The sequence below is a fragment of the Odocoileus virginianus genome, unplaced genomic scaffold, assembly GCF_023699985.2.
Source record: "Odocoileus virginianus isolate 20LAN1187 ecotype Illinois unplaced genomic scaffold, Ovbor_1.2 Unplaced_Contig_15, whole genome shotgun sequence".
NCBI lineage: Eukaryota > Metazoa > Chordata > Mammalia > Artiodactyla > Cervidae > Odocoileus > Odocoileus virginianus.
The window spans coordinates 1,692,725-1,716,484 of NW_027224332.1; the positions used below are offsets into that span (position 1 = coordinate 1,692,725).

The window sequence follows — 23,760 nt, forward strand, 5'->3', positions numbered from 1 at the left end:
AATTCAACAGAAAAGATAAAAAGTAGGCTCAACAGATGACTTTGTAGAAAGAATAAAAGAATGAATGAATTTGACAAGGAATGAATGTGAACATAGAGAATAAAAGAAAGAAAATATTTAAGGACAATTTCAAGATTTTTAGACTTAAAACTTTTTTAAGAAATTAAAAAGTTAACTTTAATCATACTAAAATTACTTTGTAATTTTACACCCTCTTACACTGATGGTGGGAGTGCAAACTAGTACAGCCGCTATGGAGAACAGTGTGGAGATTCCTTAAAAAACTGGAAATAGAACTGCCATATGACCCAGCAATCCCACTTCTGGGCATACACACCAAGGAAACCAGATCTGAAAGAGCCACATGCACCCCAATGTTCATCACAGCACTGTTTATAATAGCCAGGACATGGAAGCAACCCAGATGCCCATCAGCAGACGAATGGATGAGGAAGCTGTGGTACATATACACCATGGAATATTACTCAGCCATTAAAAAGAATTCATTTGAATCACTTCTAATGAGATGGATGAAACTGGAGCCCATTATACAGAGCGAAGTAAGCCAGAAAGATAAAGACCACTACAGTATACTAACACATATATATGGACTTTAGAAAGATGGTAACGATAACCCTATATGCAAAACAGAAAAAGAGACTCAGATGTATAGAAGAGACTTGTGGACTCTGGGAGAAGGCAAGGGTGGGATGTTTCAGGAGAACAGCATTGAAACATGTGTATTATCTAGGGTGAAACGGATAACCAGCTCAGGTTGGGTACATGAGACAAGTGCTCGGGCCTGGTGCACTGGGAAGACCCAGAGGGATCGGGTGGAGAGGGAGGTGGGAGGGGGGACTGGGATGGGGAATACATGTAAATCCATGGCTAATTCATATCAATGTATAACAAAAACTACTGTAATGATGTAAAGTAATCAGCCTCCAACTAATAAAAATTTAAAAAAAAAAAAAACAAAAAAAAAAAAAAAAAAGAAATTAAAAAGTTAACTTTAATCATACTAAAATTACTTTGTACTATCTCAGCACCAACCAGAGAAAAAAAAGGTAGGGTATCCAGAATTAGTTTAAATGGCAAGGTTAAGCCATCATGCAATTATATGTTTGCCACAGGTAATTAAATTATGAGGGATCACTACAAAAAAATTAAATTTATACTTTTACTGTTAATTATTGCAGAACACCTAGGTTAAACTATCTGTAGCTTACAAATACAATCTATATCTTATTAATGTTATATATGACATAATCTATATTTTATTATCCATATCTTATATAGATAATCTATATCTGCCCATCTAACATTTTAGATGATTCTTTCATTCTAATATCATTACAAAGCGATCTACTTAAGTTCACTTTAAACATGGCAAGACTCACAGAGACACTACAACTCAAGCAGAAAAAACCACCCAAAAATAGATGAGGGAGGGAGGAAGAAAAGAAAGGAAAAGGGGAAGAAAAGAAAGGAATGAAGGAACAGATAAAAACAAAAAAATAGAAAAAGAATCAAATTCCCATCACCTCCTCTTCATTCTCATCCTCTTCCTCAAATGCATGTTTCAATACAACTTCATTCCTTTCTTCTGGAATTCTATCATTTATATACATAGTCTTCCCAAATTTTACATTATTTCGCTTCTGCAGAGTAACAGTGAAGATTTTCTGCTGCTGTGCCTATTTGGGGAAAAGAAAAGTTCAGATTATCTGAAAAAATATTGTGGTCAAAACTGGTTTAAAAATTTCTTCATACTTTTTCATCTTTTTACTGTCTGGAGGTGTAGGCTCCGGAATGATGTCCCATTTTTTATTCATGATTTATTTGTATCCTCCTTTTTTCAAGAGACTTGCAGGGGATTATCAATTTTATTTGAAAAGGTTAAGAACCAATTCTCATCTTTGTTGATCCTACCTATTGTATTTTGTTTTCTATTATACTGATTTCTTCTCTTGATTATTTCCTTTGACTTTCTTTTTTTCAATTCTATTTTATTATGGTAAGCACATGTAACATGAGATCTACTCTCTTAAATTTTTAAGTGTACATATTCAATGTGTATATCAATAATTTAATACATTATTGCTGATAGGTATAGTAGTTACAGAAGACCTCTATAGCTTGTTCATCTTTTTTTTTTTTTTTTAATGGGCACACCATGCATCTTGTGGGATCTCAGTTCCCTGACCAGGGATAGAGGCCGGGCCCACAGCAGTGAAAGCCAGAGTCCTAACCAGTGGACCACCAGGGAATTCCCTAGACCTTGTTCATTTCATTCTGAAACTTTATGTCTGTATATGAGTAACTCATTTCCCTCTGGCAACCACCATCCCACTCTTTGATTCAATGAATTTGACTAATATATGTGCATGCATGCTCAGTTGTGTCTGACTCTTTGCAACCCCATGGATTGTAGCCACCAGGCTCTTCTGTCCATGGAATTTTCCATGCACAAATGCTGGAGTGGGTGCCATTTCCTACTCCAGGAGGTCTTCTCAACCCAGGGATCAAATCTGTGTCTCTTGCATCTCCTGCATTGGCAGGTGGATACTTTACCACTGAGCCACTTAGGAAGCCTCTGATAAACTAGTGATTCAATTATTTTAATGACCTTTGGTTTACAGCACTGTCAAGATTTTATAAAAGAATTACCACTAAAGCAACAGACAAAGGATTAATCTCAAAAATATACAAGCAACTCCTCCAGCTCAACTCCAGAAAAATAAATGACCCAATCAAAAAATGGGCCAAAGAACTAAACAGACATTTCTCCAAGGAAGACATACAGATGGCTAACAAACACATGAAAAGATGCTCAACATCACTCATTATCAGAGAAATGCAAATCAAAACCACAATGAGGTACCATTATACACCAGTCAGGATGGCTGCTATCCAAAAGTCTACAAGCAATAAATGCTGGAGAGGGTGTGGAGAAAAGGGAACCCTCTTACACTGTTGGTGGGAGTGCAAACTAGTACAGCCGCTATGGAGAACAGTGTGGAGATTCCTTAAAAAACTGGAAATAGAACTGCCATATGACCCAGCAATCCCACTCCTGGGCATACACACCAAGGAAACCAGATCTGAAAGAAACACGTGCACCCCAATGTTCATCACAGCACTGTTTATAATAGCCAGGACATGGAAGCAACCTAGATGCCCATCAGCAGACGAATGGATAAGGAAGCTGTGGTACATATACACCATGGAATATTACTCAGCCATTGAAAAGAATTCATTTGAATCAGTTCTAATGAGATGGATGAAACTGGAGCCCATTATACAGAGTGAAGTAAGCCAGAAAGATAGAGACCATTACAGTATACTAACACATATATATGGAATTTAGAAAGATGGTAACAATAACGCTATATGCAAAACAGAAAAAGAGACACAAATGTATAGAACAGAATTTTGGACTCTGTGGGAGAAGGCGAGGGTGGGATGTTTCAAGAGAACAGCATCGTAACATGTATATTATCTAGGGTGAAACAGATCACCAGCCCAGGTTCGATGCATAAGACAAGTGCTCGGACCTGGTGCACTGGGAAGACCCAGAGGGATCGGGTGGAGAGGGAGGTGGGAGGGGGGATCGGGATGGGGAATACATGTAAATCCATGGCTAATTCATGTCAGTGTATGACAAAAACCACTACAATATTGTAAAGTAATTAGCCTCCAACTAATAAAAATAAATGAAAAAAATAAAAATTAAAAAAAAAAAAGAATTACCACTAATTCTTTTTTAAGAGGAAAACCAAAGACATAAACTTAAAAACGCCAGAAAAATTTAAAAGATATGACACCATACTGGAGCATACATAAAATGTGCTGCCTTAACTCCAATGGATTATTTGTAGAAAAAAAATGTCTACTAACCTCACAGAAAACTATGATATCAAGTTTCAAGCTTACTTTATTCTCCATAGAAAATGTCCACAGTTTATGAACACTTGAAAGGCAGAAGCTGTTATCCCACAACTGACTTAATTATTGACAAATATGAGTATTTATATAGATTGAGAAACCTTATATTTTCTTTTATGCATTTTAGTGATACTTCACTATCTGAGCCTCATTATCAGAGATTGAAAAAACTATAGGATTAATTCCAGCATTTTAATCTCACTATATAATGCCTAATTAATGCTTTGGTAGCTCTGACTATAAAGAATCCAGCTGCAGTGCAGGAGACCCAGGTTTGATGCCTGGGTCAGGAAGATCCCCTGGGGAAGGAAATGGTACTTGATGCATATTAGTGGAACATTCCCTCTGTTGAGAGAGGTCAGATTGTAGCTACTCTGTTCCGTAAGCATGTAGACAGTTTACCCACTGCCTCTTTAGGGTGAATTTCCTCTAAGAGCTACACTACTACTATTCAGAACGTTCTACTCCCAGGTAATCAGGCCATGCACATCAAAGAAATCTAGCTCTACCCTCACCTAAACCTTGATGCTGGCTCTAGAGGCTTGTGCTTAAGAAAATCATTGTCCCTTCTCATCCATTAACATCATTAACCTATCACTGGGAAAAAAAAAAAGTCAGAATTCTCTTTCTCCCTCTGTGCCCGAACTTACTTTGTCTATAATATTCAATTTTTGTAGTAAAAAATTATTTATTTAGAACACTGATTCCAAACTCTGGTGGCTCAGACGGTAAAAGCGTCTGCCTACAATGCAGAAGACCCAGGTTCAGATCCCTGGGTCGGGAAGATCCCCTGGAGAGGGAAATGGAAACCACTCCAGCATTCTTGCCCAGAAAATCCCATGAACAGAGGAGCCTGGTAGGCTACAGTCCATGGGGTCGCAAAGAGTTGGACACGACTGAGCGACTTCACTTCACTTCCAAACTCTACTATGCACAAAACTAACATTTCACACATTATCAATAAATATTTCTTGAAAAAAGGGTTCTATGTTCAAACAAGTTAGATAAATATTACACATTTTATCTCACTTTCAGGGGATTTACAATCCATAAGAAATATGTTTAACTTTATTTAACCCACGTTTTCAAAAATTATTTGACTATTTAGTCCCATTTTCCCCTAAAGAACACTATTAAAATGTGTACCAGGGAATACAATATGAAAATGTTAACTGAAACTATGAATTTTAGGTATTTAATGACTAGTTAAATATCAACTACTCATAGTGGATTCACCTTTCCCAATAGAACTACAAATGCAAGGCTCTCTTTTTTTTCAAAGGCTGTCTTTTACTTTAAAAAAAAATTCTCCCTAGAGAAGCTAAAGCTCAGCTCTAAATTCCAAACCAAAAAAAAAAACTTCTTGTGCAATTCATGCTAGGCAGAGTGCTATTAGTAGGTTTCAGGAAGGTAAAAATAAATAGGATACAGCCCCTCACTTTAAAAACTCACTGTCTAATTAAAAACACAAAATATGCAGTTCTAATGTTGTGTGAAAAGTACAGTAGATGCATGCACTGAGGAGGAAGTGACCATCTTTTGCTAGTAGTAGTGAGACAGCGGAAAAGTACATTTTTCAGAAAAAAGTGATACTTAAGTCAGTTTTAGGGGAGAAAAAGCAGCAATTCATCCGATGGGAAGACTGAAAGAGGCATTTTAGGTAGAAGAAACAACCAGTATGTTAAAAATTTTGATATGTGTACCTCTATAGCACACAGGAAGAGGGAGTATCCAGAGATGAGGCTTTTGTTTCAGGCTGAGGAATTTGGAATTAGTAAAGGGTAACTGGGAATCCCTGAAGAGAAGTGTGGAACAAACCCAATCCCTTTATACAATAACTTTAAATGAAGTATAACCTTTAAGGACTTCCCTGGTGGCTCAGTGGTAAAGAATCCACCTGCAATGCAGAAGACACAGGTTCAATCCCTGGGTCAGGAAGATCCCCTGGAGAAGGAAATGGCAACCCACTCCAGTATTCTTGCCTGGAAAATTCCATGGACAAAGGAGCCTGGTGGGCTGCAGTTTATGGGGTCACCAAGAATCAGACACCACAGAGCATGCATACATGTATAACCTTTAAAAACTATGAATCAATATATTGTACAACTGTAACTTATATAACCTTGTATATCAACTATACTTCAATAAAAATTAACGAAAATTCAAAAAATAATTTTAAAAAATGAGATTAAGATTCTTCTCAAAAAATAATAAAAAGCAAAAAAAAAAAATCTGCTATGGTCCATCTGCAGATAAAAAACAGACAAACACAAATTTAAAAGAAATGAAACAACTTAAAAAAATTACTGTATATCCTCGTACGTCCTACATTATTATTATACATAGTTTTCATTTTTCTTAAAAGTATATCAATTCTGGTAAAGAATTTTCAAAATCAATAAAATCAAAACATCCTCAAAGTAAAACAATCTATTCAGTTCAGTTCAGTTCAGTCGCTCAGTTGTGTCCGACTCTTTGCCACCCCATGGACTGCAGCACGCCAGGCCTCCACGTAGACTATTATGTTATGCAAAGCTTAAACAACAGGTAGAAATGGAGATTATCTGGTTTATAGACAATCCGTCAGAAATTAAAATAGGAAAAAAATTCAAATACTGAATTTTAATTTCCTCTTCTGTGGTAATAGTCTGATACAGGTATATTTCTTTAATCAGAAAAATAAACTCACCCATCATAAAATGGCCAAAAGACCAAAATACACATATCTCCAAAGACATCAGATGATCAATAGGCACATGAAAAGATGCTCAACGTCACTAATTATTAGAAAAATGCAAATCAAAATGAAATGCAGTGAGGCATCACCTCACACCAGTCAGGATGGCCATCATTAAAAAGTCTACAAACAATAAATGCTGGAGAGGGTGTAAAAACAAGAGATCCCTCTTATACTTTTGGTGGGAATGTAAACTAGTGCATCGAAAAAAGGGTAGACGTTCCTTAAAAAACTAAAAATAGAGTTGCCATATGATCCAGCAATCCCACTCCTGTGCATACCCAGAGAAAACTCTAATTTGAAAAGATACACGCACCCAATGTTCACAGCAGCACTATTTACAACAGCCAAGACATAGAAGCAACCTAAATATTCATCAACAGATGAATGAATAAAGAAGATATGGTGTGTGTGTGTGTGTGTGTATATATATATATATATATATAAAATGGAATACTACTCAGCCATAAAAAGAATGAAATAATGCCATTTGCAGCAAAAATGATGGATTTAGAAATTATCATACTAAGTGAAGTAAGAAAAAGAGAAATACAATACATCATTTCTATGTGAAATCTAAAATAAGATACAAATGAAATTTACTTACAAAACAGAAATAGACTCACAGACATAGAAAACAAATTTATGGTTACCAAAGGGGAAAGGGGTAGGCGATGGATAAATTAAGAGTTTGGGATTAGCAGATACAAACTACTATATATAAAACAGATAAACAACAAGGCCCTACTGTTTAGCACAGGGAACTATATTCAATATCCTATAAGTTCCATTATGGAAAGTTTCCATAATAGAAAAAAAACATTAAAAACTATACAAAAGAATATATAAAGGTATAACTGAATCACTTTGCTGTAAACCAGAAACTAACACAACACTGTAAATCAACTACACTTCAATTTTAAAAAAAAGAAAATAAAAGTTTCTCTAAAGCAGTCTATAATACTTAAGAAAACATCAGGAGTTAGAAAGCAAGATGAACATAATTTTATTTCTATGACACTGCAACTATTAGAAAGTTTTAATAGCTACAGAAATTGTAATTCAATTAAAATAATTTTAAAACTTTTTATTATTGAAAATTTCAAATACAAAGTAAACAGATTAACATAATGAACTCTTAAGTTCACATCACCTATCTTCAACAATTTATATTTATACATCCTTTAATTTATGCCTTTACCCACTCACTCCACAAACATTCCAAGTACTGCTTAAAATTTTTTTGAGGTAAGACTTATATACATTGAAATATATAAAAACCATATGATCATCTCAATAGATGCAGAAAAAGCTTTTGACAAAATTCAACACCCATTTATGATAAAAACTCTCCAGAAAGCAGGCATAGAGGAACATACCTCAACATAATAAAAGCCATATATGACAAACCCACAGCAAGCATTATCCTCAATGGTGAAAACCTGAAAGCATTTCCCCTGAAATCAGGAACAAGACAAGGGTGCCCATTCTCACCACTACTATTCAACATAGTTTTGGAAGTGTTGGCCACAGCAATCAGAGCAGAAAAAGAAGTAAAAGGAATCCAGATAGGAAAAGAAGAAGTGAAACTCTCGCTGTTTGCAGATGACATGATCCTCTACATAGAAAACCCTAAAGACTCTACCAGAAAATTACTAGAGCTAATCAACGAATATAGTAAAGTTGCAGGATATAAAATTAACACACAGAAATCCCTTGCATTCCTATACACTAACAATGAAAAAACAGAAAGAGAAATTAAACGATACCATTCACCATTGCAACAAAAAGAATAAAATACTTAGGAGTATACCTACCTAAAGAAACAAAAGACCTATACATAGAAAACTATAAAACATTGATGAAAGAAATCAAAGAGGACACAAACAGATGGAGAAACATACTGTGTTCATGGATTGGAAGAATCAGTATTGTCAAAATGGCTATACTACCCAAAGCAATCTATAGATTCAATGCAATTCCTATCAAGCTACCAACGATATTTTTCACAGAACTAAAACAAATAATTTCACAATTTGTATGGAAATACAAAAAAACCTCGAATAGCCAAAGTAATCTTGAGAAAGAAGAATGGAACTGGAGGAATCAACCTGCCTGACTTCAGACTATACTACAAAGCCACAGTCATCAAGACAGTATGGTACTGGCACAAAGACAGAAATATAGATCAATGGAACAGAATAGAAAGCCCAGAGATAAATCCACGAACCTATGGACACCTTATCTTCGACAAAGGAGGTAAGGATATACAATGGAAAAAAGACAACCTCTTTAACAAGTGGTGCTGGGAAAACTGGTCAACCACCTGTAAAAGAATGAAACTAGAACACTTTCTAATACCATACACAAAAATAAACTCAAAATGGATTAAAGATCTAAGTGTAAGACCAGAAACTATAAAACTCCTAGAGGAGAACATAGGCAAAACACTCTCTGACATGAATCACAGCAGGATCCTCTATGACCCACCTCCCAGAATATTGGAAATAAAAGCAAAAATAAACAAATGGGACCTAATGAAACTTAAAAGCTTTTGCACAACAAAGGAAACTATAAGTAAGGTGAAAAGACAGCCCTCAGATTGGGAGAAAATAATAGCAAATGAAGCAACAGACAAAGGATTAATCTCAAAAATACATAAGCAACTCCTGCAGCTCAATTCCAGAAAAATAAATGACCCAATCAAAAAATGGGCCAAAGAACTAAACAGATATTTCTCCAAAGAAGACATACAGATGGCTAACAAACACATGAAAAGATGCTCAACATCACTCATTATCAGAGAAATGCAAATCAAAACCACAATGAGGTACCATTACACGCCAGTCAGGATGGCTGCTATCCAAAAGTCTACAAGCAATAAATGCTGGAGAGGGTGTGGAGAAAAGGGAACCCTCTTACATTGTTGGTGGGAATGCAAACTAGTACAGCCGCTATGGAGAACAGTGTGGAGATTTCTTAAAAAACTGGAAATAGAACTGCCATATGACCCAGCAATCCCACTTCTGGGCATACACACCGAGGAAACCAGATCTGAAAGAGACACATGCACCCCAATGTTCATTGCAGCACTGTTTATAATAGCCAGGACATGAAAGCAACGTAGATGCCCATCAGCAGACGAATGGATAAGGAAGCTGTGGTACATATACACCATGGAATATTACTCAGCCGTTAAAAAGAATTCATTTGAATCAGTTCTAATGAGATGGATGAAACTGCAGTTCTAATGAGATGGATGAAACTGGAGCCCATTACACAGAGTGAAGTAAGCCAGAAAGAGAAAGAACATTATAGCATACTAACACATATATATGGAATTTAGAAAGATGGTAATAACCCTATATGCAAAACAGAAAAAGAGACATAGATGTACAGGACAGACTTTTGGACTCTGTGGGAGAAGGCGAGGGTGGGATGTTTCGAGAGAACAGCATGAACATTATCTATAGTGAAACAGATCACCAGCCCAGGTGGGATGCATGAGACAAGTGCCTGGGCCTGGTGCACTGGGAAGACCCAGAGGAATCGGGTGGAGAGGGAGGTGGGAGGGGGGATCGGGATGGGGAATACATGTAACTCCATGGCTGATTCATGTCAATGTATGACAAAACCCACTGCAATGTTGTGAAATGGTTGGCCTCCAACTAATAAAAATAAATGAAAAAAAAAAAAAGCTCACATCACCTATCTTCAACAATTTATATTTATACATCCTTTCATTTATGCCTTTACCCACTCACTCCACAAACATTCCAAGTACTGCTTACAATTTTTTTGAGGTAAGACTTATATACATTGAAATATATAGATCTTAACTATACAATTTTGACAAGTGGATACACTTTTTCATGGTATAGAACATTTCCATCTCCCCAGAAAGTTCCCTTGTGTGCCTTCCCAGGCAATCTCCCCACTCAGAGGCAATCACTGCTTTGACCTTTTTTTAACCTTAAATTAGCTTTGCCTGTCTTAGAACTGGACACAAACAGGTGGCAGTAGTGGTAAAAAACCCTCCTGCCAATGCAGGAGACACAAGAGACATGGGTTCAATCCCTGGGTCAGGAAGATCTCCTGGAGGAAGGCATGGCAACCCACTCCAGTATTCTTGCCTAGAGAATTTCATGGACAGAGGAGCCTGGCAGGCTAAAGTCCACGAGGTCGCAAAGAGTCTACCTAACACAACTGAAGTGACTTAGCACACACGCACACAGATATGTGCTGCTCTGTGTCCAGCTTCTGTAGCTCAGCATAGTGTCTGAGAGATTCGTATATGCTGTTATATGTATCAGAAGTTCACTCCTTCTTACTGCTAAGTAATACTCTATGATTTCAGCACAACTCAGGTACCCATTCTCTTTTTGATATCCATTTGGGTTATTTCCAGTTTTTGGCTAGTTGTGAACAAAGCTGCTATGAGAGTCCTGAGGATGATGTATTTTCATTTCTCATTAGTAAATGCCTTGGAGAAGAACTGTTGACTAAAAAGGTAGGGACAACTGCCAAATCTTTCCCCATTGTTTGTCATTTTGTTGTTGAGCTGCAGGAGTTAATTTAAAGATAACACTTTCAATAAGCTTTAAAAAGAGAGCAACTTGAAACCTTAGCATACAAGGGCTCCCACTTGCCTCTGTGGTTGCCACTTTTTAGCTAATTTTATACTAAATTTGACTGCTGATAAAAGTTAATATAATACTATATACATGAAGAAGACTGCTAAGAGATCAGGTAGTAAGTCAAGTTAGATCAACTTTATTTAAATAAGGAATAACTGCCAACCAAAAAAGAAATGCTAATGAAATTCACTCTAGACAAGCATAAGGAATGCTAAGTAAAAAATAACACACTCCCCCAGGTGGCTCACTGGTAAAGAATTAGCCTGCTAATGCAGGAAACCTGAGTTTGATTCCTGGATTGGGAAGACCTCTTGGAAAAGGAAGTGGCAAGCCACTCCACTATATGTGCTGGGATAATCCCATGGACAGAGGAGCATGGTGGGCTATAGTCCATGGGGTCACAAGAGGCTTGGACATGACTTAGCGACTAAACAAAGTAAAGGATAAAATTGAAACAAGCATTTTATGTAAGTAAAAAAAAAGTAAACTTTGGATATATTCTATAACCTAGATTATTAAATACCATTAAATTAAAATTTTCCTTTTAAAAAACATATATATCTCCATAACTGAGTTACTTTGTTGTACAGCAGAGATTGACACAACACTGTAAATCAATTATATTTCAGTAAGTAAATAAAATTCTCCTCTGTATTCTTACCTGTTTCATTGCTGTTTCACCTATTTTGTCAGAATGTTTTCGAATGCTTTCCAGAAAGTCTTTGAGATCAGACATGGAGATTTCTTTAATATCTTCACGGAGTTTAGGAAGATTTTCTATCATTAGCTGACAAAACCGGTACTGACTAACCCGGGGAAAATACACATTCTCTAATTGTTCCATAGTTTTTAGAGCTGAATAATACCTGTGAGAAGTTAAAACGAACATCTGTAAAAGTTCTTATTATATTTATTTTACAAGTAAGTCCAAATAATCATTCCAACACTTCCATCAAAAAGGATACTGTTATAGCTAAGGTAAATAAAATTAACATTTACTTCTATATACTAATGACAAACTATAAACCATATGAAAAAGCTACAGGAAGGAAATTCACTAACAAACAATTCCTTACCTCATTTCATCTAAATCTACAACATTACAAGCATTATCATAGTCATAATACACATATCATATTAAATTATATACATATATTAAGTAAATATATGGATAATAGCTCCAAATTTTTAATTAAATTATTTGATATATGATTTCATGATATCTCTGTCATCCATATCTCCTACCATCAAAAAAGTACATAGTACAGACTTAAATCAAATTAAAGTAAAACACATTTAAGGAAATTAGAGGTATCACCTCACACTGTCAGAATGACCATCATCAACAATTCCACAAACAATAAATGCTGTAGAGGGTGTGGATAAAAGGGAACCTTCCTACATTGTCAGTGGGTTTGTAAACTGGTACAGACACTATGGAGAACAGTATGGAGGTTCCTTTAAAAACTAAAAATAGAGCTACCATATGATCCTGCAATCCCACTCCTGGGCATATATCCAGAGAAAACCATAATTTGAAAAGATACATGCACCCCAGTGTTCACTGCAGCACTATTTACAATAGCCAAGACATGGAAGCAACCTAAATACTCATCAACAGAGGAATGGATAAAGAAAGTGTGGTACATATATAACATGGAATATTACTCAGCTATTAAAAGGATGAAATATGCCATTTGCAGCAACATGGATGGACCTAGAGAGTGTCACACTGAGTGAAGTAAGTCAGACAGAGAAGAGAAATATTGTATGACATCCCTTATATGTGGAATCTAAAAAGAAATGATACAAATGAACTTATTTACAAAATAGAACAGATTATCCACAGACTTAGGTAACAAACTTACAGCTGCCAGGGGAGAAGGATGGGGGAAAGGGATAGTTAGGGAGTTTGGGATTGACATGTACACACTGCTATATTTAAAATGGATAACCAACAAGGACCTACTATATAGCACAGGGAACTCTGCTCAACCTTATAAGGCAGGATGGATGGGGGTGGGGAGTTTGGGGGAGAATGGATACATGTGCACATATGGCTAAGTCCCTTTGCTGAAACTATCACACCACTGTTAATCTGCTGGATTCCAATATGGCAAATAGATGGGGAAACAATGGAAACAGTGACAGACTTTATTTTCTTGGGCTCCAAAATCATTGCAGACAGTGACTGCAGCCATGAAATTAAAAGACGCTTGCTCCTTGGCAAGAAAAGCTATGACAAACCTAGACAGCATATTAAAAAGCAGAAACACTTTGCCAACAAAGGTCTGTCTAGTCAAAGCTATGGTTTTTCCAGCAGTCATGTATGGATGTGAAATTTGGACCATAAAGAAAGCTGAGTGCCAAAGAATTGATGCTTTTGAACTGTGGTGCTGGAGAAGATTCTTAAGAGTCCCTTGGACTGCAAGGAGATCAAACCAGTCAATCCTAAAGAAAATCAATCCTGAATATTCATTGGAAGGACTGATGCTGAAGTTGAAGCTCCAATACTTTGGCCATCTGATGCGAAGAACTGACTCATTAGAAAAGACCCTGATGCTGGGAAAGATTGAAGGTAGGAGGAGAAGGGGATGACAGAGGATGAGATGGCTGGATGGCATCACCAATTTGATGGACATGAATTTGAACAAGCTCTGGGAGTTGGTGATGGACAGGGAAGCCTGGCATGCTGCAGTCCATGGGGTTGCAAAGAGTTGGACATGACTGAGTGGCTGAACTGAACTGAACTGATACCCCAATATAAAATAAAAGCTTTAAAAAAAAAAAGCATCAGAGATGTTACACTAGAGCTTAAGATTTGAGATTAAATTTGGGAGTCATCCATTCATAAATCCAGATATTTTTTCAACAAATGTGAAGTGACAGTAACTAATAAAAAACAATTTTCTTTTTTATATCTTGCTAGTCAAACCAAATACAACTGTGTGCTAGCTCGATTCTGTAGGTCACTTAATTTGCAACATCCAGTTGATCAGTAGGAATAACACCTGCCTGTACTCAGTATTTCACTATCCCATGTGGACACCTATACTTACAAAAACATACGGCAGGGCACCATAAGCCCCAAAAAAGAGAAGTAGGGACTAAATATCTAGTGAGATGGCAGACCGAATACATGTTTTCTGCTTCACTCCTTTTCGAAATACCAATAAAAAGATAATGAAGGGATTTCTTAAAAAAGCATAAACCCACACAGATGAAGAGAAAAGGAAAAGAGAGTATAATGAAATTTTAGAATCTGGAAAGTTGATGGACAAGTGGTAAAAAAAACTCAGCAGACCTGAGAAAATGAATTCTAACTCAACAGGGGAAAACCAAGAATAACCAAGAATAATTTATCTACAGAAACTCCAAAAAGTATAGAAGTGACAGGAATCTCACTATTTATGGAGGCAGAAGTGTCCAATAGGAGGGCTATTGTAAGGAATAGCCCTTACAAAACTCCCAGAGGAGGCCTAAAGTAAAGGAACACTGGTTAAAATGTGTTTAAGAAGTAGACCCTAGATTCTCTTCCTGACAAGCATCTAAACAACTGCCTTTTTCCATCTTGGCAAAATGCTAAACGGAGCAAACCAAATAATTTCTAGAATGGGGGACACTACTCAAGGTTAAGGGCAATAATATGTTGTTGTTTAGTCTCTTAAGTCTTGTCTGACTCTTTTGCAACCTCATGGACTGTAGCCCACCAGGCTCCTCTGTCCATGGATTTCCCAGGCAAGAATACTGGAGTGGGTCACCATTTCCTTCTCCAGGGGATCGACTTGACCCAGGGGTTGAACCTGTGTCTCCTGCATTGCAGATTCTCTACCACTGAGCCACCTGGGAAAAGGATTAGTTGAGCCCATATATAGCAAATGCCCTCTTCTCCAACGCACATCTCAGAATACCAGAAGTCAAATCTTTACCCAGAGAAGAGACAGGAAAAGTCTCCTCTAGAAAATCTAACCAGTCCCAGAAGAAACAACTCCAGATTCTAACATCACAAACCCCCCAACTAAAAGGGCCCAGTTGGATAACCTTACAGTGAAACTCACAATAAACCAGTCCCACCCATATACCCAGAGATTCCAATCAGTTTTTTATGTCCACTGCACTAAGCTCAGCTGTAAAGAATTTGCCTGCAATGCAGGAGACTCAGGAGATGCAGGTTCGATCCCTGGGTCAGGAAGACCCCCTGGAGGAGGAAATGGCAACCCACTCCAGTACTCTTGCCTAGAAAATCCCATGGACACAGAAGCCTGGCAGGCTACAGTCTATAGGATTGCACAGAGTTGGGCATGATTGAGCACTCACACACACCATGCACTAAATATGAGCACTCACCAGGGAATCACCAGACATCTACTTATTAGCTGCAAAGAGAAAAACATACCTTTTCTTAAGCCATCCCCTTAAGCAAATGATCAAATTTAGGATAATCTAGAGATAATCTGATAGCATATGACTTCTGCTGTCATACACAATATCATTTATGTTGTACTCTTACTGAAAACATTTAATCTGAATCTAAACATGAGAAAATAAACAAATCCAAAATGCCCTGGTCTAAAACTTATCTGAACTCTTTCATGAAAAACAAAGCAAAGTGGAAAGACTGTTCTAGATTACAGGGACAAAAAATACATAGAAGACATTTGGAGGACAACTGGGGAAATTTACATATAAGTATAAGATTATAAAGTATCTGAAGAAATACATAATGCCCCAAGCTTGAAAATAGTGAAGCAATAGTAAATTTAGTTATTTAAAGACATAAATGTAAACACCAAAATAATTTCTTAAAAAAGGGAAAAGTTTTTGACCCTAGGAAGAAGGACTAGTGAATGGCAAGAAGGGAAGGTGATGTCTGGTCTTTCTTTTTTTGCAACAAACACACAGAACTATTAACTATTATTTAAAATAGGAGGACATATAACTTTGATAGATAATACACAATATATTAATAACACATACATGAAATAAAAGACTCAGAATAGTTTGTGGGTCATGTATTAGGAAGGAAAAAAATCATTCTACTAATTAGTACCAATTGATAAAGTCCAATAAAATTCAATGCAAAGCATTACACAAAGCAGTACATATACAAATCTCTTGAGTATATATTTGCATATAATGTGCTGATAATTAAGTAGCTATTAATAAATAAGAAGTGATTATTTCCCTGTTTCAAGCATGTCTGATTCTAATTTTTCTACACAATTTAAAATTGTTCATCTTTAGAACATTTTAAGCATAAATATATCTAATGCTCCTAAGTGATCCATAAACTACTTTAAATTATCTTTCATCTGTCATGTATTCCTGTGTATTATAAAACAGAACATGAACTACACAGTCTAGATTGTCAACATGTAACTAACTACCCACACTTTGCTTTCACAAAATACACACTTAGCCTTTGACTGTATGCAACATTAACATATTAAGTTAATCAATATTTTTTCATTCTTGTTCAGCTGTCTATTTGTCTTTCATCAATATTATCAATCTTTGATATGTAAGGGCAAGGATCCAAAAATAAATGTCTAAGGATTGCTGTACTGAAAGACCCTGATGGGCAAATTGCATTAACAAAGAACAGTTAAACATAGAAAGCAAAACTTCAGATGATTCACTATAATTTACAGTAATTTTATTTATGCTTTCAGTAATAGGAAAAAACCTCTTATTAAATACAGGAAAGAAACTCACCTTTTTGTACTCATCTGTTCTTTTAGCTTACTGTACATTTCCAGCACTGCATTAAAAAAGGAAAACTTATTTTAGCTATCTAAATAAAAAAATTTTCAAAGATGAAAATAAAGCAGGGAAGAGCATATTGTAAATTCAGTAATTTTCTCTGTACTTTGATTTAGGCTTATATTTTCAAATAAAATTTTATACTTCAAGTAAATGAAAGCATTTTAATTTCTGCATATATTGAACACTCTATTACATAAATTAATACATTATATAAAACTGGCAACACCTGCATAGGCTGACACCTAAAACTGAGACATCAACAATTATCCTAATCAAAAACTTACTAATATTTCTTGCTGCAGTGGAAGGAGAAGTGTGGTCTTAGTTACTTGAGAGAGAAAGTTGAGCAACAGTGAGATTAACTGATTTTGATTCAGTATACTAAATAAATAAGGTAACTGTACTATAGCTCATGAAACAAAATTTTATACCAAATTCAGAGAAAGAAAAATTTCAAAAGTTTACAGCAGAGAGTAAATTATAATAAAGGCATAAAGAAACATAACAAAGTATCTTTGTTTATCATTTCCATCAAAGGCTCAGAAATGTAATTATTCAATAAAATTGTTATAAGCTTCAGCAAGAAGACACACTGCCACCAAAAAGGCTTCAATGCAACTATGGAGATTAACACTCATCCTTAGTAGAATTCTGAAGTATAAAGCAGGTGAATTGTTAAGATCATTAAGTTGGCTCACATTTTCCAACAAGAGAGATAGACACATTTTTTTCCAGATTTTTTACACTCTTATGGCTACTCCCTAGGGGGTTTCAAGTTCACAAAAGATATTGTTTAATTGTCTGAAAACCATAAAAACTGCAGTGGTGGCTATAATGAACCAGCCCTAACTCTGCAGACCCCATGTATAGCTCTGTCAAAGTCCCTTTACTGCAATGCAATGTATCTCACATTTTCCATCCAAAGCATTAGAGTGAACACATAACTTAGGAAAGAGCCTAAAACTGCTGCTACAACTATAAACTTGCTTTGAAGTCTCCTGTTTTATCTCAACAATTCATGTAAATTTCACATCTATCTTATATTATTGCCATACTGTTTTCACATAAAAATAATACTTTCTCAAAAATAACTAACTACACCACCAGGAAAATTCATTGTTTACCCTGTGACTTCTTATATCCTCTCATACCCCTCTTAGTCTAAGGAGGAAGTTAGGCAATTATACAGTAATGGCTTATTTGTCTTTATTCACATTAAACTGTAGAATCCTTCAGAGCTGGGACTACATCATTTTCAACTTTATATTTCTAATATCTACCATGATGCCTGACACAGAAAAGTATGTATGAGTGAATAATTAGATAGAAGGATGGATGGAGGGAAAGAGGTGGTTCTGGATGTGGCTATTAAGAACACAATGTTTACATGAACTCAGATTTCCTGTTCAGCCTTGAGAGCAAAGACAGAAGCAGTAAAACACTCTTAACTTCTACTTCCCTTTATATCTCTATTTCAAACAGCTCATTAGGGTTGAATAAGCTGAATTTACTCTTCCTCATTCCATGAGAACCCAGTTTTTTTGTTTTTTTTTTTTAGAACCCAGTTTTTTTAGACTTACTACTTACAGTTCAAGGACAAAGCACTCAAACTTAAGAGGCTGTGTTCATGACTATTTCAGTGTATATGATGGTGGCAAAGAGGTATTATTAAGCATTATTATAAGGAACTAAGTTTCCAACCCTAAAAGCTAACACAATAAGTAGATATTTTATTTACTCAAAGTTAATGTGCACATATCCCTCATCCATCAGAAATTAATATGAGCAGAACTTCAGTGACCATAAAAAAAAACTTTATTCTTACAAGTCAGCCAATAATTTTTCTTTAGCTCATACAATATGCTAACAGATTATATAACTTGTAGTCTAAGCTAAATTTACATTATGTGAATATTATACAAAGCACCTAATTCTATCTCCCTGGATATGGAGGTTCAGGTTCCTTCCTTACAAAAAAAAAAGTTAAAAAATAGGACCTTGAGATGGATTTAGCTTACTATATTAAAAAAAAGAAGTCATATACCTGTTTCCTTTTTTTGAACAAGGTATATTCAGGTAAAGAAAATACTGGCTAGTTTATTCAGAATTTATTTGAAATGCCCCAGTAATATATGAGTCCTAACAGAGAGACCAGAAAACTCAGAAACTAGTAATTCAGTCTTCCCAAAACACAGGAGGAAAGGCAAGACTGAAAAAGGGAGAATATCTGGCAATTCTGTATGTTACCTTAATAGCAAAATGAAATTGTGCGCAAAGACCAACTGCTTAAGTGACAAAAAGAAAACAATGGAAAACTAGAGGTTTAAAAAAGTAGGCAGATTAGGAAAATGAAAGAAAATGGAATCAAAAGACACCCTCCATGGGAAAGTATTCTGGGGGGAAAAAGGAGGGGTTGGGGAGGGACAAAGGGCAAACTAGGCTGAAAGGAAATGGAAAGGTAGAGGTTGTTCTAGGAGACTGATGTGATAGATCATCAAATAGGGGCCTTGTAATAAGGAAAAAGATGAAAATTCAGGGAATAAAGTAGATAGGAAAGAAAACCATGGGCATTGGGGGAACAATCACCAAGTAATCTATAATTCCAATAATGAATAATTATTAAATACCATTAAATTACAATTTCACCAAGCTGAATGTTACATTACAGATGTTTAACTCACCTGGAAGGCATAACTGTAATTTTTCTACTACAGTTGTAATATTCCTCTGCTGAATTCTACATCGAATAATATCTTCTGTTTGGACTATCACCTTAAAGAGAAGAAGTGCACATATTTAAAATGAACAGTTAAATTGCATCCACATATTGAATACACACAAAAATAAATCATTTTCTCACCTCCTTTCCAGCATCTTGAAATCTTCGGTTGGTATCAGTAACTTGCACCTTAAAAATAATTTCACCTTAGTTAGACAAATATGCATAAAACTGCCCTGATGTAACTGCTCACCCTTGTAATCAGATCATGCTTCATGAGAAACTTAGAACAAAGAAATGCAAATTCAAATTAACTCTACAGCTTGAACTTGAACTTTTGATTGAAAAGGGCTTTTGTTAACTTCAATTACTTATGACAGTTCTTTTTAACAGATTCTGTGGCAAACTTCTCAAATTTAATCTAGATTTTTGAACTTTACTTGCTTCTCTAAGTCTGTCAAACAATTCAAATCACTGACCCAATTGACCACTGGTCCCTTTTTGATAACTTCAATGAGGTCTATGTGCCATTCATTGTCTGTAGGAAATGGTGATTGCATTTTATGGTAATTAAACATTCATACTTTGCTGAATGCAAACACTGGGTGGTTGATTAACATCAAACACGGAAATCTCAATCCACAGCAACATTTTAATGCTGCAGGTGCAGGCAAAGCTCAACCTCAAATTTTCCCACATATTAAGTGACTCATTAGGTCATCATAGTAAGGAAGCACATTCTGGTTTATTAAAAATCTCATTAATTTCTGAACAAAGATGCTCAGTGACCTCATTGATGCCGTATTTGGTCTCTTGTTATCTGAATATCCTTTATATAATGGTTTTCTAATCATAACCTTTGGTGAACCAGGGTCGTTCTGTCTGCTAAGCTCTCCAAATGTAAAGAAAGATAAATAGGACAATTCTTATAACTAAATATTTTATATTCTTACAGAACAAATCCAGGTCTTATTTCATAAGTAACGTTTTTGCTGTGTGGCAGAAAATGTAGACCAACTTGCTTTAAGAAAATTACACACTGCTATAAAGCAAAAAAAAAAAAAAGTTTCACTATTATTAAATAATTTTGAAAACACACTTATCATAAGTTTTTACAAGTTTTCAGAAAATAGTTTTTTATCAAAAAATTGTACTAATTGTCACTTGAGAACTCTAAAATTCCAAATGAGGTCTCTCACTGTGCGAATTTTTTTAGTTCATTTTTTGCAAGGAAAGAAATCCTGTTAAGTCAATGCATTACCAATAAAAAAAAAAAGAGAGAGAGATAACTCCTGTCATCAGTATGACAACTGTATTAATAAAGCATTCCCAAATATGTACACTAATCTACTTCTTAAAAACAGTACATTTAATAGTAATTTGTAAATATGCACTATAAATATTTAAGTGATTTGACAGCAAAAGTAAATAGAATTTTAACATACTTCTTACCTTAAGTTTCTCTGCATCAGTCCTTACTTTAAGGAGTTCTGTTATAGCATCTACAAAACCCTGGTGATGAAAATTACACATCTTTTCAATTTCCTTGTCATGATTACGGATACAAGCATCTAACTTTTCCATAAACTTCTTGTGTGCATTTGGTTGGTCATCATACACAGACCTGTACAGACACAAAAAGAAAACTATCATTAGAGCTGATATTTTAAAATAAAATCTCTGAACAAACAAACTAGGTTGTTAGTAATAACATCAGTAGAAACAGTTTGGATGAAAAATACTTAATTCTTTTTGAACATGTTAGTATTTAAAGAGCCACAAGTCCTTTAGATACATCACTAAGTATCTGGAATTAAAGGGCTGAGACAAGAGATGAGCCTTCAACACACTAAGTGCTCAAAAAAGAATCACTAACTGAATGATTAAGGAATGAATAAACAAACTTCTGATTTCTACAGCATTTATTATGTGTCAGGACATTTTCTGAGTGCTTTATATATTAACTCTTTAATCCTCACAACAAGCCTATAACACAGATACTGTTATTACCCTCATTAATTTACAGATAAGTTACAGATTATGCAAACTGTCATAAATTCCACAACTAGCAAGTGACAGCTAGTTGCTAGTTGTGGAATGAGCATGAATATGGGATCTGAATCCTTGTAACTGGCTCCAGAGTTCATATTCTTTTTTTTTCTATGTTTTGGCCATGCCTCATGACTTGTGGGCTTCCCTGATAGCTCAGTTGGTAAAGAATCTGCCTGCAATGCAGCAGACATCTGTTCGATTCCTGAGTCGGGAAGGTCTCCCCCTGGAGAAGGGATAGGCTACCCACTCCAGTATTGCTGGGCTTTCCTTGTGGTTCAGCTGGTAAAATATCCGCCTGCAATGCAGGAGACCTGGGTTCAATCCCTGGGTTGGAAAGATACCCTGGAGAAGGGAAAGGCTACCCACTTCAGTATTCTAACCTGGAGAATTCCATGGACTAGCCATGGGGTCGCAAAAAGTCAGACACGACTGAGTGACTTTCACATGACTTGTGGGATCTTAGCTCTCCAACCAGGTTTCAAACTGGTGTCTGCTGCCATGGAAGTATGGTATTTTAACCACTGGACCACCAGGGAAGTCTCCAGAGTCCATACTCTTGAGTACAAGGCCATACTGCAGTCACCACAATGTTCTCTAAACACTACGTTTACACTCCTACTGTATCTCAGGTCCTGCGGTCTCCACACCAAGGGACTTCCCCATCCACTGTGCAGAAAAGGATTAACCTTGCCCAAAGAAACATTTGGGTCTTTCTCTCAACTCCTGGGCAGTTTAGTCTTCAGAATGTCCTGCCTGATAGATGCCTCTGTTTACGTGGACAATGCAAAATGGTCTAAGTGCTGGGAAAGATCGAAGGCAAAAGGAGAAGGGGGTGGCAGAGGATGAGATGATTAGATAGCATCACCAACTCAATGGACATGAATTTGAGCAAACTTCGGGAGACAGTGGAGGACAGAGGAGCCTGGCATGCTTCAGTCCATGGGGTTGCAAAGAGTCGAAAATGGTTTAGCAACTGAACAACAACAATATGACCTACAATGTGATTTACAGTTAATGGGGACAAGGGGCCACATGGAATCAGTTCTGGAGGGGCTGAAGACTAAGGTCAGCAAATCAAGCAGTCGGTCGTGTCTATGGAATTAACCCCCAGGAAAAACCCTGGACACATGGCTTGGGAGAGCTTCTCTGGTTAATACTACTCCATATGTGTTACCACACATCATCACTGGGGGAAATAAGTGCTGGCCACATGACTCCAGGAGGAAAAGACAACTGGAAGCTCCTCGCTGGAACTCTCCTAGACCCCGACTTACCTGCCTTTGCTTGTTGTTAATTTTAATCTATATCCTTTTGTTGTAGGAAATAGTAACCGTGAGTGTAACAGCTTTGCAAAATTCTGTGAGTCCTCCTAGAAAATTAATGAACCTGAAAGCAATCTTGAGGACCTTCCAAAAATGTGCCCCCCATCTGCTGCCCATTGTTGAGGTTCAGTTCAAGTCCCATTTCCTCCAGCAGGCCTTTTGCAATTATTTCCATGCCAAGTAAAGAACTGAGCTAGAACTAGGCTCTGATCTTGGATATCTTCTCTTTTCTACTATACCAGTCTAAATCTCTTCTAGGCTTGGAGCTTTAAATTCTATAAACATGGAAAGTGAAAGTGAAAGTTGCTCAGTCCTGTCAGACTCTTTGCGACCCCATGGACTATACAGTCCACGGAATTCTCCAGACCAGAATACTGGAGTGGGTAGCCTTTCCCTTCTCCAGGGCATCTTCCCAACCCAGGGATTGAACCCAGGTCTCCCACATTGCAGGCAGATTCTTTACCAGCTGAGCCACAAGGGAAGCCCAAGAATACTGGAGTGGGTAGCCTATCCTTCTCCAGGGGCTCTTCCCAACCCAGGAATCAAACTGGGGTCTCCTGCACTGCAGGCATATTCTTT

The 23,760-nt window shown here is 36.4% G+C and overlaps 1 protein-coding gene across 7 annotated transcripts in view; it reads right to left on the reverse strand.

Moving 5' to 3' along the window:
• Positions 1 to 23,760, reverse strand: part of EXOC6 (exocyst complex component 6) — a 199,519-nt gene that overhangs the window by 124,058 nt on the left and 51,701 nt on the right. For all 7 annotated transcript variants that reach the window (XR_011486471.1, XM_070464108.1, XM_070464110.1 and 4 more), the window contains exons 2-7: positions 21,260 to 21,431; positions 19,949 to 19,996; positions 19,770 to 19,860; positions 17,038 to 17,083; positions 11,984 to 12,188; positions 1,545 to 1,697 (exon numbers count right to left, since the gene is read on the reverse strand). Coding sequence is in view for 6 of the 7 variants with exons in the window: in XM_070464108.1 (XP_070320209.1) it covers positions 1,545 to 1,697; positions 11,984 to 12,188; positions 17,038 to 17,083; positions 19,770 to 19,860; positions 19,949 to 19,996; positions 21,260 to 21,431 (715 nt within the window). In the remaining variant the exon portion in view is untranslated. The remainder of the gene's footprint in view (positions 1 to 1,544; positions 1,698 to 11,983; positions 12,189 to 17,037; positions 17,084 to 19,769; positions 19,861 to 19,948; positions 19,997 to 21,259; positions 21,432 to 23,760) is intronic.